The sequence below is a fragment of the Prinia subflava genome, chromosome 1 (assembly GCF_021018805.1).
Source record: "Prinia subflava isolate CZ2003 ecotype Zambia chromosome 1, Cam_Psub_1.2, whole genome shotgun sequence".
NCBI lineage: Eukaryota > Metazoa > Chordata > Aves > Passeriformes > Cisticolidae > Prinia > Prinia subflava.
The window spans coordinates 48,583,930-48,599,910 of NC_086247.1; the positions used below are offsets into that span (position 1 = coordinate 48,583,930).

Genomic DNA, 15,981 nt, shown 5'->3' on the forward strand with positions numbered 1-15,981 from the left:
ACATATAAAGGTCAATAATATACTTGCACTTGGAAGCAAGAAATCCCCAGGAAATGGATTTTCACTACAGAGAAAAATGCCATATTTAAGTTTCAGGATTTAAAACATACCTACAGAGTATCATAGTTTATCATTATGTTGTTACTATCAACATATGCAGTCACCTCTGGAGACTGAACGCAGATTTGGGGATCAAAAGAGAGAGTTTAGTCTTGCAATGTCTTAGCAATTTCTGGTTTGTGCTGTGCTCTGCAAACTCCTATGAAATTCAAAACCAACTAAAGACATCAGCATTTACATAATGAGCTCAATAGACATGTACCTGGAGTTATGAAATCACATAGGAGTCTCTGCAGACAATCTTCGTTCCTAATGAGAGGGGTCAATAAATCCAGTGTAGCTCTGTCTGAAATCAGTGAGTGGCATTACAAGGGTCAGAGACCAATTTTTGACATTAGAAGAGGCCATTAGGAACATCCAGTCTGACCTTTGCATCAAGCAGGACAAAGAATGGCTCGATAGCTTGAGATCTTTTAGAAAGATAGCAAGACTGACTTTAAAGATTTTCTAGTAATGGAGATTGTAATCCAATTCTGTTTAAGTGATTAATTGCCTTGGCTGTTACAGAAATGCATTTTATTAGAAGATAGAGATGGATCGGACCATAAGGCCATGCACAAGAAATTCTTTGTGCTATCTTTAAATATAAAAACTAAGAACCACACATTTTCCTCTAGGCTAAGTAGACTTGAGTACTTTATTTAAGTTATGACAGCAGACAAAGATTATGTGCTGTTTCCTGGCCCCTATGTCTGGCTGGTGGCCCCAGTATCTGCTGTCCAGCCAACTCGTGGCACAGAGGCCACTGAGAGAAACCCGAGCTGCCCAGTCTCACCCCACACCCCACTCCACATTTCTGGAGCTGTGCATCTGGTGGAGCACAGGCCCTCCTGTGCTGCTAAGGGATGTGGGAGCTCTCCTTGTTGCTCACTATGCACAAAACAGGGAGCTAAGCCACGTGAAGGGCTCCCATGCTCAGGGCAATTTTGGCTGTGGCCAGACTGGCCTGCAGCCCCACAAGGCAGAGGCTGCACTGCAGGCTGCACAAGCCACCAAAGACAGGCTCCCACACCCAACCAAATGTCTTTTTTCCTTAATGAGAAAGACTTTGTTATTCTCTCATCAAAATATGTGGATCTGATTGATATTTACTGGGCTCTGTGTGACCCGTCTCTGTCATCTTTAGCGTGTTTAATTGGAATTATCGAGCGGCGCCCGGCCCTGGCAGGCTGGGATTCATCCCTGTTGGGATGGTCCTCACCTGCCCGCCCTGGACTGCTTCTGTGCAGCCTTGCTCCCGTCAGACTGAATTAAGCTGCACGGTCAGGAGCCAGAGACCCTTCAACAGTTTTGCAGCACAAGCAACACTAAATTAGTGTTTGGTAATAGGCTGCACACTGTTTTGTAAAAAGGAAATATGGATGGTTCTATTTATTCCCTCTCACTCCCTGCGATGATAAGAAATGTTCTAATTCATTATTAATTTGTTCCAACTATTTCTGGTAAATGTAAACTATGAATAACTTTAGCTATGCCATTAGCAATACCTCAGAACTACAGATGGATTTTTGTTTCTGGACACAGGCACATGGCAGTCCCACTGTTTCTAAAGGTGTACCCAAAATTCTGTCACATTTGGGTACAAAACCAGAACTTGTAATTCACCTTGGGCTACAGCTGCATTGAAAGGAACCTGGAACACAAAAACATTGTGGCTGTTATTTGTCCAGTATAAATTATTGTGTCTTGGCACTACTTGTGAAACTTTCTATATTCAATCTGCTTAAAGGTTTACCCTCCCCCTGAACACTGGACCAAATGGAAATGAGAGTGGGGATAGATCCGGTGCCAGTGCTAAAGCCTTTTATTCTGCCCTGTGGACTAGTGAGGTCTTTAGTAGCATTTTATAGGTTGCTAGCTTTAGTGTAGAATAGGCCTTTGGAATATTAAGTCTTAAAAGATGTCCTTTATTTGTTTTTGTTTTTTGCCTTTCGTAATTTATTTTTCTAGTTTTCAAGTATATGTGATTGATCAAAGAACCACTGTCAGAAAGCATCAAGGACAATTATTTTCTTCTCTTGCAGAACACGAATTTATTTGGGTGAAACATGAGAGATTATAAATAAATCTATTGGTCATCTAAGGAAATTTTCTGTCACAGGCATAGCATGGTGATACCTCCTTGTGAAACTGAGTCCACTGTTTGGTCATTCGTTTATCTAGAAAGTGATTTTCCTGCCTTTATGTTTGGATGGGAATGACTCTTCCTTTGCCTCTGTATTGTCGTAGTCATCTGCCTTCATTTACTGAACAGGGGGAGGAGGACACTCACGGGGTAAGATCGAGCACTGAGCTTCTGTGTGGGCGATCATGCAAGACACAGGCAACCCACTGGCCTTGTCTCTCACTGTGAGTTGTACGCAGCAGCAAGAGCAGAGTGACTGGACTGCTGCTGCTACTACACTGCTGCCCTGGCAAGTACTGTTCTGCCTCCTCACTTCAGAGAAGGAAAGAACAAACAAACAAACAAATAAGCCCCTTCTCTTTTTGACTGCTTGCTTGAAAGTAAGGTTATAAACGTAGCAGGGAATTATCTGGAAGATTCTCACAGAGACTTTGCTAATGCTTGGTGGTCTCATGCAAAGAGGCTGGCAAGGGTTCTGATCACCAGGTGAGGATTTGCCTCTATCATCTTGTGAGAGATTTGTAGTCCCAATATTGTGGTTTTTTTTTTTTTTTCTTTTTTTTTTTTTTTTTTTTTTTGTAGCATGTACACTCTGCCCAGAAAGCACAGAGATGTTTGTGCTTCCTACAGTGTGCCTAAGCATTTTGCTGCTTTTACCTGAAGAAAGCATGAGAGGGAATGATATAATAGAATAAAAGCAACTCTATGAATGAAACACTTCAGACATTTCTGTCCCTGAGTGGATTGATATCTAGCCTACAGGAGGAGAGTGGGGCTTTCCCACCTCTGCTGCAGGTTCCACGTCTCAGCTGGAAGTGCTGAAATGTCTGCCAAGCCATGCTTGAGCTATAATACCTCCTGTTCTGCTGCCAGGCTATCCCTAATTAGCCTTTTTCAGATGACCACAGCTACAGCTGCATGATTTCAGGGATGGGTTATCTCCCCTCTGACAAGTTCATCCTTCCGAGGAGCTGGCCCTTGGGGAGGAGGAGGAGTCACAAAAGCCAAGAAAAGGTGAAGGCTGGTGTTTTGTTTGTGAAACTGATGCAGACAAGTATTCATTGGGATATTGGTTGGTAATGGGTTCCCCAAGCCACCCTAGTAAGAAAGGACGCCTGGCAGAGATGGTTACAAGATAGATGATAAACCCTTAATGTGTGTGAGAAAGAGAGACAGCTGGTTTGGCAGGATTGCTTGCTTTTGAGAAAGGAGAACTTATCCTTCTCTATATTGGCAGAAATACATGTGTCTTTTCACAATAAAATCATATATTTCAGGTACATCAATTCTTCCAGGTTCTTTTTAAAATATGCAGTGCAGCTGAATCGGGACATATTGGGGAAATATGAATATAGTGGCTGGACATCCAGCCAGTATGTGTAAGATATCTGGCTTTATGGACCCATAGAGTTTCCTGACAGTTTGATAAATTACTTACAGTATATTTTATTAAATATTCATGAATATAAAAAGGGGGGTTCTGAGGAGTTAAAAAGGTACCCATCAATGGTACATGATGAAATATGTTCATTTGAATTAGAACTATAGCAGCAAGGTTTACAGCAATCAGCTGCAGTCAGGCTTGAAAAGGCTCACAGGATGTAAGCTCCCCTAGAAACTTCTACAGAATTATAATGCTCTAGTTAATAAAATAGATATTTAAAATAGAATAGTCAGATAAATTAAAAGGTCTAATTTAAGCTGGTAGAGGAAAGATGAAAGAAATTCTGCCAATAAAAAAACCCCTGCTTTTACTCAGATGCTGCCTTAGGAATTTGCCCTAGAGGCAAGTATTATATACCTTAAATCCCTCCCAGCCTAGAAATGACAGTTATTGAGAAACTTACTTGTACACAGAGACCAGATTAAGACCTTTACTTCCTCAGCCTAAACCACAGTCATGTCATAATCATACTCACTTTGCACACACAAACCTGTGACGTAGGGTGAGATGCTATGAAACTTTTATTGGCACAAACCGTGTGTGAGTTACTCACCATAAATGAGAGCTTAGAAGACGCATATTTTTGCAAACCATCCTGACGTTGCTGCTGCATGCACAGTACCACCAGGGTGGCATGGGGTCTCTGTGTGGGGTCTGTAGCTTCACGTTTGTTTTGTGGGTATCTCTGTGCTGCTGATGCCTGTTATTCTCATACTTGCTGTAAGGATTTGGGGGAGTGGGGATGGAGGAGACAAAATCTATCGAAAGCAGCTGCAAGTAGCTTTTCTAAAGTGAAAACAGCCACAGCTTTAAAGTGTATTACCTGTGTGTCTCGTCTCTTCGGAGAGAAGAAATGTTTTTTTCCTGTTCTTTAGGCGGATTGTGCGTCCAAGCTTTCATACTGACACGATTCACAGAATCCTTGCCACACGGGTTTCTAGAAAAGCCCGTGTTTTACACCTGCTACGGCCGAGTCATGACAAAGGAATCCAAAAAAACCCACCGCAAACCCCGCCGGCCCACGGCGCGGTGAAGGGGAGCAGCGGGCAGCCCTTTCCCGCGGGCCTCTCTCACAGTCGGGCCCGGGAGCCCGGCGGGACCGCGGGGGTTCCTCCGCAGCCCGGCCCGGCCGGGGCACGGGGCAGCCCCGGCCCGCCCGACGGCGGCCGCGGTGCGCGGCTGCCCGCGCGGTGGCGCCCGCCGCTCACGGACCGCGGGGAGCGGCGGGGAAGCCCCGGCGGGCGGAGGGCCCGGCTGGAGAGGGAACCGCGGAGTGACCCTGCTCCAGGGGGAGCAGAGGGGTGACCCTGCTTCAGCGGGAACAGAGGGGTGCCCCTGCTCCAGAGGAACAGAGGGGTGCCCCTGCTCCAGAGGGAACAGAGGGGTGACCCTGCTCCAGGGGAAGAGAGGCGTGCCCCTGCTCCAGGGGAACAGCGGGGTTACCCTGCTCCAGGGGAACAGCGGGGTGACCCTGCTCCAGAGGGAACAGTGGGGTGACCCTGACCCAGGGGGAACAGAGGGGTGACCCTGCTCCAGGGGAACAGCGGGGTGACCCTGCTCCAGAGGGAACAGCGGGGTGACCCTGCTCCAGGGGGAACAGAGGGGTGACCCTGCTCCAGGGGGAACAGAGGGGTGACCCTGCTTCAGAGGGAGCCATAGGGTGGCCCTTTTCCTACCAGGAACGGTGGGTGACCCTTTTCCCACCAGGAGCAGTGGGTGACCCTTTCCCCAGCGGGAGCGGCGGGGTGACCGCTTCCCCGGCAGCCCTGCCCGGCGCCCTGCCCTGCCCCGCTCCCTCTCCTGTCGGCGGTCCTTCCCGGCCCGAAATGCCCGGCACCGATGACAAAGGGGACAGCGTCCCGCTCCGTCCCTAGTGCTGCATCCCCGCCCGGGATCACGCCGTTGGCTGTTTCTACGGGAATCATTCATTCATGTCAAATTTCCTTTATCTCCGGAAAATATTGAAACCTTAAATGACCGTAATAGGAATGTAATTGTATGGTGTGTTTTTTGTTGTTGTTGTTTTTGAGAAATCGATTTGGGCTCAAATAACTCATCCAAGCACGTTACACCAAACCCATTCAAATAGGAAACAGGAGAACTATATTATTGCTGCTTCCTGAACGCTCTGCTTATGATCCAAATAATTAAAATGTCTAGTAATGGCTCCTGCAGCCTGGATTTCTTTGGGTAATTCTCGGAAATGAAGGGCACATTTTCGGTCGCGGAGGGAGGGGAGTGCGGAGACGAGCAGCAATTGCAGCGGCTGGGAGCCCGCCGGTGGCCCGCGCCCGGCGCATCACTTCGGGGGAAAATTATTCCGGCGGCGGGGAAGTCCCCAGAGAAGGGATTTCCTTCCCGGTCCCTCCAGCAAATCAACTTTTTTTTTTTTTTTTTTTTTTTTTTTTTTTTTTTTTTTTTTTTTCCCTCATGGAAGTGATGCTCTTCCCTCCCTCTCTGCCAAGTGCTGCGAGCCACACATCTGTCTCTGCACAAGGCGGAGAGACGAGAGGGTCGGGCTAGGGGAGTGGGGGGAAAAGCCGCCCCCTCCTCCCCGGGCAGAGCCGGCCGAGCGTGGGACCATCCTTGCGGCGTGGCCGTGGGGCTTGGCCCCTACGCCCCGCGGCTTCAATACACGCAAAGCGGTCACGGCGCTGCTGCTGGTTTCCCCGGGGGGGGAGCCTTGTGTAATGGGAACAATATTAACAGTCCTTAAAAAAAAAAAAAAAGAAAAGAAAAGAAAAGAAAAGAAAAAAGAGAAAAGAAAAAAATAAAAGGGGGGCTTGGGAAAAAAAAAAAAAAAAGGGCACTTATATTGTTAAATCTCCGCGGAAGTGGGGGGGGTTCCGCGCCGGGGCTGCTCCGCCTGCGCGCTCAGAGCCGGGCGGCTCCGCGGGGGCCTGCGCCCAGCGGCGGCCCCGGCTGCGTGTGGGGTGAGCTGGCCCCGCGGAAGCAAAGCCGTGGGGGAGCCCAACAAGCCCGGGGACCCCCACCCCACCCCTAACTGCTCTCCTCCGCTTCCCTTCCCACGTCAGGTAAAACTTTGCTGTGGCGAACATTGTTTTAGGTTTGTGCGATGGGATTTTTCCTGCGTGTCTGTTTGATTGTTAGGTTTTCTTTTTCTTTTTTTTTTTTTTTTTGGGGGGGGTGGGGGGAAGTGTGAGTTGGTGTTTATGAGAAGCTTTATGACTCCTGATAAGCTCATCTTTGAGGACGACACAGAACTGTGTTCCTTGAGGAATTGGGGTGGTGACGTCTTTTCTGATACCCGATTATTACGTGACTGAGAAAAAAAAAAAAAAAGGCATTTGATTCATGAATAAAAATCCGGACACCACTACGGGGGCAACAAACAATATTGCCCGTCCTCTAAGGTAACAAGCAGGCAATGTTTACGAAGAGGGCTCTTGCTGAAGCGGAGTGTTTGCAAAGATTTTCTTGCTAATTGCGTATCAGACGGAAGGCTGTGGAAGGCTGGTCAAGTTTGGAGCCACCGAGCAGGAGAAGAAGAGAAGGCTGAAGGCGCTCAGTGAGGGGAGAGTTCTGGGGAAGACAACATCGCACGCAGCCAGCCCGCGGCTCCCGCCTCCGCTCCCTCCCGGACTCACTCGCTCTCTTCGCTCTTCCCCAGCGCTCGGTTCTCCGGCGACATCTCACTCCATCCCTCTTTCTCCATTCCCTTGTAGACTCCACTCCAGATCTGTGCTGCTACCTGCAAACTTTTTTCCTTTATCTTTTTTCCCCCCTCCTGTCTCTCTTTTTCTTTTTGGAGTGGATTGCTCTAAAACCAGCAAACAACTAACTACTGCCGCTTCTGCATCTTCTGCATCCCGCCGGTCCTTCACCCATCGGAGAGGCAATGTCACGAGGGTTTTAACTCCTTTTGGACTCAGCTTGGGAGAGAGCTCGATTTCTCTCCCTCCCCATTTTGGGTCTTTATTTTTTTCTCCCCCAAGACCTGCCTTTTAAGTTTCGCAGCCAAACGCTCTCAGTGCCGGGTGTCTAGAGTTTAATGGTAAGGACACGAGGTGGCTCGCTGGGCCTTCCCGCAGCGCTCCCGGGGCGGGCGGGCGGGCGGACGGGCACCGACGGGGCGGGCGGCGGCCGCAGCTCTCTGCGCCAGGCACCGCTCTGCTCCTCTCCGTGCCGCTTAGCGCGGGCACTCAGCTGCCCAGGGCGCTTGTCCCCCGGGGCCGCGCTGCCTCATTTTCCGGCAGGCGAGGCCAGGGGGTTGGTGAGCCATGGGGTAGTTTCCTTGGGATTTTTTTAGTGAATTTTTTTTGTCTGTTTTCGGTGGTGTCTCTTTTTTTTTTTTTTTTTTTTTTTTTTTTTTTTTTTTTTGACAGCCGTTTCCTTTCCCTCCCGCACAGAGTGGCAATGTGTAGCAAAGCGATCCTAGCACTCCTGGTCTATGGCATAATAATGCACTGCAGCGTCTATTGCTCACCTGCGGCCGGACTTCAGTACCCGGCGCTCAGGTAGGTCCGCCAGCTGTCCGGGAGCTCCGTCGGGACCACTTCAGACCCCCCTCAGCCCCAGCTTAGCTAAGGGCAGTGGAATCTTACCGGGGAGGAAAATGAGAGGGGATTGTGGAGTAGAGTCACCAAAGAAATCCTCTCCACTTGGGCTGTGTGCCCACCCCCTCCACCGCAGCATAGGACCCCCTCCGGCTGCAACGCTGGCATCGCCCAGGTCCGCTCCTCGGGACCTCGGTACTGTGACCCCCGGTGGAGTCCCCGGGAGTGGGGGATCTGCTCTTCTGCGTGTCGGCGGGAGCGGGCCGAGGTCCCGCTGCATGTCTATGGGGCCCAAAAGCTCCTCTCCCGTCTGCCCTCTGTCCTGCGGGGCTCTGGGCAGCCTCCGCTTGCCCGCAGGTCGCCCAGAGCGAGCGCTGAGCATCGCCCGTCCGGCTCACGGGGAGCGGGGCGTGGGGATGGGTGCGCCGTTGTCTGCAAGCATGTGGGAGCTGTCATGGTTCGTGTAGCGGCATTGGAGCTGGTGGGGATTCAATCTCTTCCCCTGTTTACCTGTCTGTGTATGACAGCCCTTCTCAAGAGGGAAAGGGGCTGGCACAAGGTTGTTTGGTTTCCTGTGTTCGGAGTTGTCTTGCTGGGCTCCAGCGCAGGGCTGATGCCTGTGCTGTCCCTTTCCAGCTGGGAGCCGTGGGCGTTTGAATCCCTCTGTGTTTGGGGCAGGAGTGGAGAACACCCAGAGGCACCAGCACGAGGGAGTTTCCTACGCTGGTCTGCGGCTGGGGGCTCAGGGCACCTAGCCCGGGGACTGCCGATGGCAGCCTGTTCTCACCCTGGTTGTCGCCTGGTCGGGCGACCGGTGCTGCTTGGCTTGGGGGGAGTTTTGGGGCTCGGTGCTGTCGTCCTGCTCCACCGGCGCCTGGCTCTGTTCCGGGGTGCCCTGCGGGGGTCACTGCCGTGCGGTGAGCGGAGATGAAGGTGGGGGGCGTGATACCGGGAGCGCAAGGTTGTCCGAGGTGGGTGTCCTTTTCGGGGCTCCGAGGTGTCCTTGCAGTCACCGGGAGCCCGTCGGCGCTGGCTCGGAGCAGCTCCCTTCATCTTCGTGGGCAGTGCGGCTAGGGGGCAGCGGGCTCGGTGGCCTGAGGGGCCATTAGCCGGCAGCAAGCCGGCTTTCTTCATTCAAGCGCCTGAATTAGCAGGAGTGAAACACTTTAGCGGCATCTATTATTAATACCTCCGCTAAAGCTCACAGACAAAAATAGCTGCCTGTAACGTGCAATGACCTACATCGTACTGCAGAGAGGGAGGCAGAGAGCGGGGGCTGGGGGGGCTGGGACACACACAAAACTGGCGAGATCCCAAAGGGCAGAGGCACCGTTCAACGAAAAACAACAGGCGAAGCCCCCCCGTCCCGGCGGGCGCTGCTGGGAGGAGCGGGGCGCGGTCCCGGCCCCGCGGCGGGGCTGCCCTTCACCGCCCCGTCTGCGTCGCGGAGGCTGCTCGGCTGCAGCCCAGCCCCCGGCACACGAACCGCGTGTGCGCGGCAGCCTGCGCGCCTGGGCGTGCGCCCCGCTTGGGAGGCACCAGCCGGGGCTGTGGCGGAGAGGGGATGCTTCTCGGGCCGGGGCGTGGGCCGCGGAGGGCGGGGGGAGGGGGGCACGTTTGGGGGGTTCTTGGAGCACGTCTGACGGCGAGTGTGTTCCCTCCTCCGCGGTCCTGCCCCGCAGAGGAGAGGGCGGGGATGGGGAGCGGGCGGGTGCAGGGAGGGGATGGGGCAGTCGGACGGGGCTCCCGGGGCTCCCGGGTCGGCTCCGCCGAGGGGTGGCCACCGAGGCAGCCGGAAGCCGGCAGCGCGGAGTGGAGCGGAGCGCCCCGCGGAGCCCGGCTGACTCCTTCTCCTTGCTGCTCTCGTTGCCAGGCTGGAGGATGAAGTCTACGACGAGGACGGGAACACACTGCAGGACTTCGCCTACGACCACGAGCCCCTCGGTATAGCGAATCCGTCCTCCATGATCGGCGAGATGTACACCTTGTATTACCCACCGGAAAAGAGGTGACTGCAACTCGCGGGGGTGTTAGGCGTGAATTTGGAGTAGGGAGTAAAACGAGTCTGCCACAACCGATTGGGGAAAAAAATAGTAACGATACCTAACAAGCAAACAGCAAAAACATCAAAATAAAAATTCCGAACCCAAACAAACGACAATACTGCCCAGGTCCCGGTGCCCAGTGTAAAGCTCAGAAGAAATGGAGAAGCCTCCTTACCTCCAGCAGCGCGGGGGAGGGAGCGGGGGAGCCGCCCGCGCCGAGGAGGGCAGCGATGCTCCCGCAACCGAAGCAGAAATGCCCAGCCGGCGCGGAACCGAGAGAGCGCGGCGGGGAGGGATCTGGGTGGGGACGGGGGGTCCCGGGGGACGCGGGGAGATGCCGCCCTCCGCTCTCCGGCGGAGAGGAATGGTCACCGCTACCGCCCGGGCTCCCGCAGCCCGCCGCAGCCGGCTCGCGGGCCTCGCCGCTCACCCGCGGGCTCTTCCCTCTGCCCAGGCACGCCGATGGGATCTTCAACAAAGCCTACAGGAAACTCCTGGGCCAGCTATCTGCCAGGAAATATCTGCACTCCCTGATGGCCAAGCGGGTCGGGTAAGACTCTCTGCTCGTTCTTTTCCGCGGTGGGCGTTGTTGGTGCTGGAGCGGAGACGCGGGAAGGGCCGCGGCTGGGGGGGAACAAAGCTGCCCCGGCCGGGGTCGGGGGTGTGTTGCGCCCGTGATGAGTCTGGTGGAGTCCGGCTCCCCGGGCATCGTCCTCCCCTGGCCGCTCCCGGCGCAGCGTGAGCGTGGTTGTCAGCGCGGCTGTTCGCAGAGGTTTGTTTGGGTTACTGCTCTCTGGCATAGATATATATATAGATATACATACACACATGCATGTGCATCTATCCATGTATCTATATCTACATCTATATCTATATCTATATCTATATCTATATCTATATCTATATCTATATCTATATCTATATCTATATCTATATCTATATCTATATCTATATCTATATCCCTACATGTCTCTATAAATTTTTATAACCAAGCGATTTAAAATTAGCAAGTTGGACAGCCCTAGGTTTGCTGGGGGGAGCAGCTTACGGAGAGCGATGATCGAGGGCTCAGCTGCAGCGGCGGAGGCTCGGTTGCAGCCCTGCGCTCCCCCAGCCGCCGGGCGGGGCTCCCCGGGGCTCCCCGCCGCCGGCGGGGCAGGGGCGAGCCCGGTGCCACCCGCTGCCCCTCGGCAGAAGGTAACACGTTAATGAAGCCCCAGGGAGAGCAGCTCTCGCGGCCGCAATGAATAATTCATGGCGAGGAGATATTGTCTCTCCCGCCGCCGCCGCTTGCGCGCACAGCGCCGGGAGCGGATGCCGGCCTTTGTCTCCCCGCGCATCTCCCGCGCAACGTGTTGCGCCGGGGGCGGCGGCGGCGCGGAGGGCGCGGAGGGCGCGGAGGGGCGCGGAGGGGCGCGGAGGGGGCGGAGCGGCCCCGCCTGATGCAGCTGTGCTTCTCGGTGCTTGCAGCGGTGCCAGCGGCGGCCTGGGGGACGATGCGGAACCGCTGACCAAGCGGCACATAGACGGCATCTTCACGGACAGCTACAGCCGCTACCGGAAACAAATGGCTGTCAAGAAATACTTAGCAGCCGTCCTGGGGAAAAGGTATAAACAAAGAGTTAAAAACAAAGGACGCCGAGTAGCGTATTTGTAGCGATGTGAGTAACCAGCCACTCCTGTGTATACAAAGTCCTAAGAGAGAGAGAGAGAGAGAGAGAGAGAAAGAGAGAGAGATAAACCCAACAACAACAACAACAAAATCTAAACAAAAACAAAAGTCATTTCCAAACTGACTGAACAATCACCGCTCCTGTGTTATCTAAACATGTATTTATGTATGAAGTAAAGCCATTAAATGAATATTTTGATAATAATATTGTTTTTCTTTTGTACAAAAAGCACTAGAGAAACGCACAGATCTACTTTGTGGACCAATCATTAAGTTATATATAATATATAAATATATATATATAAATACTAAGAATAGTAAAGAACAATTCTACATGAAAAGCCTGCACAAGAACAAGAATTCGCCTGAGCTGTTTATGTTTTTATATAAAATAAATAGAAAAAAAGAGACAATCATTGTTTTGAATATTACTCCTATTTTTGTAACAGAAATTAAAAGGATAGTATTTTTATCCGCGACAGGGTCGAAGACATTAATTTTCACCATTTGCTACTGTACATAGACAAGGATGACCTGCTCCCAGGGGGATTATGTGGAAATTGATTTGGGAGAATTGGTGAAGCAGATTCTTCCCCTGGTGAGTCTCAAGGCAGGCTCCTTTGCCACTAGCCTCTCTGAAGGGGCAGCGTCCCCTTTCTTCTAGATTTCGATTATTTTTTTTTCTCTCCTGCTTTCTTTGATTCCAGTTGTATCTCTATTAGTGTATCCTCAAAAAATGAGCTTAGAGGATAATTATCTTGTGAAAACAACAGCTCGATCCAAATTGTGCATCTCTGTTGCCTATTGGAGGGAGAAATAGTTGAAAAACCAAAACTAAAATAATAATAACAACAAAAAAAATTCAAAATAAAACCAAAAATAGCTAAACTCAAAACCCCAACCCCCAAATCCCGAACCAGCAGCAAGGGTAGTACGTACTAAGCCCCGTGCACTGCTCTTCTGGCTGTCTGGGCAGAGTTGCAGAACAAAGCCAAAGCAGAGACAGGACCCGTTTGGAAAGAGTGGAGATGTGAGCGGGGGCGGCCCCCGGCGCGCCCCGGGGCCGGAGCCGCTACCGGAGCCGGCGCCGTAGGGTCGAGGTAAGACGAGGCGATCCCACCTCCGATCCGCTACCCAACTGCCCCGGGCAGCTCGGTACTGGACCTGGATGCAAAGTACAATGTGTTACTCTCCAGTGCTGTCCATGCTTCTCATCATGTGTAATAATGAGCAGGGTTCTCGCCTTTGCATTTTTTCGGTCGGAGTTGCTCTTTTCTTTGATTGCTTTTTCTTGTAGGACCTCCCGCCTCTCATCCTCTCTTCGAACTTTTCCGAGCTCTGTTTAACCCACCTGAGACACCTTTTTGGGTTATGTTCTTTTTGGAAAAAAGAAAAAAAAAGAAAAAAAAAAAAAAAAGATTGTGAACGCTCTCTCACTCCTTTGTTCTGTTTTATGCAAGCACTTATTGTACAAGTTTAGGAACCCCTGTTGTAGCTACCACTAAAGAATTATGCACTACTACGAAAGTTTTTGTTCCTTGTTTATTGAGTTTGGAGGTAAAATGTATTTTTCTACATTCTGGCTTATTGCTTAGTAAAATTTATTTCATAAAACAAACTTTTGTCATAAAAGAATGTGTAGTGTTCACCTGTGGTCCGGTTTCTAACGAGATAAACCATTTTCACCTCATCTCTCTATGTACGGACTCCTATCTTAGCGTCTGCCCGGGGGCTGGTCCGGTCCCCGCCCGGGCCGGGAGCGGAGGAGGACACGTAGGTACCCGCTTCCTTCCAGCTCACCACACAAACCTTACAGGAGTCTTTCCAAAGACACAAAACGAGCCCCGCATTCAAGACGTCGGAAAGCAACCCCCCAACCCCCCTACAAACCCTGGCGGGTAAAAACCTTCCTTCCCGGGCCAGGAGGAGCGGGCCGGGCCGGGCCAGGCCGGGCCCGTCGGGGCGGGCGGGCGCTGCCCGTGCGCGTCCCCGCGCTGCCCCGGCCGCCCCGCCGGGAGCGCGCCCGGGCCGCAGGGACGCGGGGCGCAGTGTGCAGCTTTCGTGCCTTCTCTTCACCTTGTAAATCGCCACGAGTTCACGGATGGCTATTTAGTGGCCCTACGATGCTGCAACACATCGGCTTGCGTTTTAGTCGTCCTTCTGTTCTTTGGCCATGGGCAGAGTGCGCTGTGTTCGTGTCGGCTGTGGTATAATGACATAGGGCTCTCTTGACGTTTTGTTTATGACCTTATCAGTTAGAGTTCAGTGGCTAGTCGCAAGCATTATGAAGTGATCACCTAGGTTATTATCCTCTGTACGATTTTTCTTTCTTTCTTTTTTTTTTTTTTTTCAGAAACGCCAACAGCCTTACCAAAATTTGAGCAGATTTGAGATACAGTCATAGTAGGTAGATGTTAGTCTTGGAGAACTTATTTTGTGTGCAAATGAATATAAAAAGAACTTAAACAAAGTATTATTACACACATGATATCTATAACTAGGACTTTGATAACTGTTATACAAAGTGTGTAAAGTTTGTATTAATAAATTTTTGTAAACAATGCAATTTCGTCTAATGTTTGCGGGAGAGAAATCTAGAACCTACCAATGAAAGCTGCATTTCATTTAATTTTTTAAAAACAGTTCATTATTAAGCAGAATTATTCTGTTTCATGCCCGGGCTATCTTTTCAGTAAGTTTCCACATTTTATCACCTCTACTCTGTTCGAGTAAACTAAACAGAACTGCCCGAGTAAAGAGCCTAGTCCCACAAACACCAGCTCAAAACACTGTCTAAAATATGCAAATCAGACTAGTCGGCGCCTATGGTCCATTTCTCTAACAATTCCTGTGCTTAGAAGCCGTTTATTTCAAGCGGAATTGGTATGTTTGATGAGATCTTTTCCTAATCCGCTTTTAATGAACATTCTGTATGCGATAATGTGCTTCCAAGTGTCACCCGGCTTGGGCAACGGCAGCATCTTTCTTCGGATTAAAGATGTACTAGCTGTCCTAAAAAAAATTACACTGCAACACGACAAAGTGTTCCTTGAGTTTTTTCAGGGTAGTACGTGGCTACAGTGAAAAAGCACAGGGTACTTTGTTGGCACAAAGTGGAGGTCAGAACTTAAATCTTCACTTTAGCATAGCAAAAGCTGCTTATGTTAATTATTTTAATTGTAGCTCGGGGACGTCACTCAAGTATGTTGAAAAGTGACAGCAATTTAGTTTAAACTAACCTCTATTTCTTTCTAAGATCGTACAATTAAAAACAAAGCACAAGAATTCAAATGACAATTTCCTAGCAATTTATTTTTCAAAACTCCAAGTCCAGGATTTAAGACAGGCTGGTCATATCCTCTTTGCCATGAATTCACCTTCTAAAGTGGTTTCAACAACAGCATTTTACTGACAAACTGGAAAACACTGAGGGAACTTAGCTGATGATGTCAGTGGTACAGGTTAGGAGTTACTGCAAAGTTAGATAAAAGTGTTGATTAAATGCAGACCAAGTCAGAGAAGTACCAACCCCCCATGGCCCCCAAAACATACCTGTTGAGGGGATGGGAAGATGTGAGTGATTTCCCAGACTTACAGCATAACAAAATCCAGCCACTGTTTCCCAAAACCAGAATGCAGCAAATACCTGTTCTTAAGCTTATTCAGGGCTCACACGTATAACTACACTACATTTCCTGCCCATCAAAACTGAAAATGTGATTAAGACAACAGTGCTGAATACCTTCTTTGTATTCATAACTAGAGGATGAAACTTAGGATTGGTCCACCTGAAAAGTAAGGTCTTCAAGTCCTGGTATGTGTTGAAGATGTGCAAAAGATGGAAATTCTCTGTAAATCCCATAGAGATAGTCCTAGCCTCACTCTACTGAAATTCCTCTTTATCAAATCAAATACAATTTCATTGAAAAGTTCAGCTCAGTTCCCAGTGATTTAAAGTGCCATCCTAAATGATACTCTTGGAAAATGTGCAATACTGAATCTTACAGTATGAGTTTTGTGGGGATTACTGGAGTTCTGTATGCTGCTATACAGCTAGG

The 15,981-nt window shown here is 50.4% G+C and overlaps 1 protein-coding gene across 2 annotated transcripts; it reads left to right on the top strand.

Annotated features, from left to right (window-relative positions):
* The first annotated feature begins 6,539 nt into the window (after positions 1-6,539).
* On the top strand, positions 6,540-14,901 carry ADCYAP1 (adenylate cyclase activating polypeptide 1). 2 transcript variants are annotated; one of them, XM_063395822.1, is made up of 5 exons: positions 6,540-6,724; positions 8,060-8,167; positions 10,080-10,214; positions 10,706-10,801; positions 11,722-14,901. In XM_063395822.1, exons 2-5 carry the CDS (start codon positions 8,067-8,069, stop codon positions 11,906-11,908), a joined length of 519 nt encoding a protein of 172 aa, XP_063251892.1. In that variant the 5' UTR covers positions 6,540-6,724; positions 8,060-8,066; the 3' UTR covers positions 11,909-14,901. The 2 variants fall into 2 exon arrangements, with proteins under 2 accessions (XP_063251892.1, XP_063251882.1); XM_063395812.1 differs by lacking the exon at positions 6,540-6,724 and adding an exon at positions 6,786-7,704.
* The last annotated feature ends 1,080 nt before the right edge of the window (positions 14,902-15,981 follow it).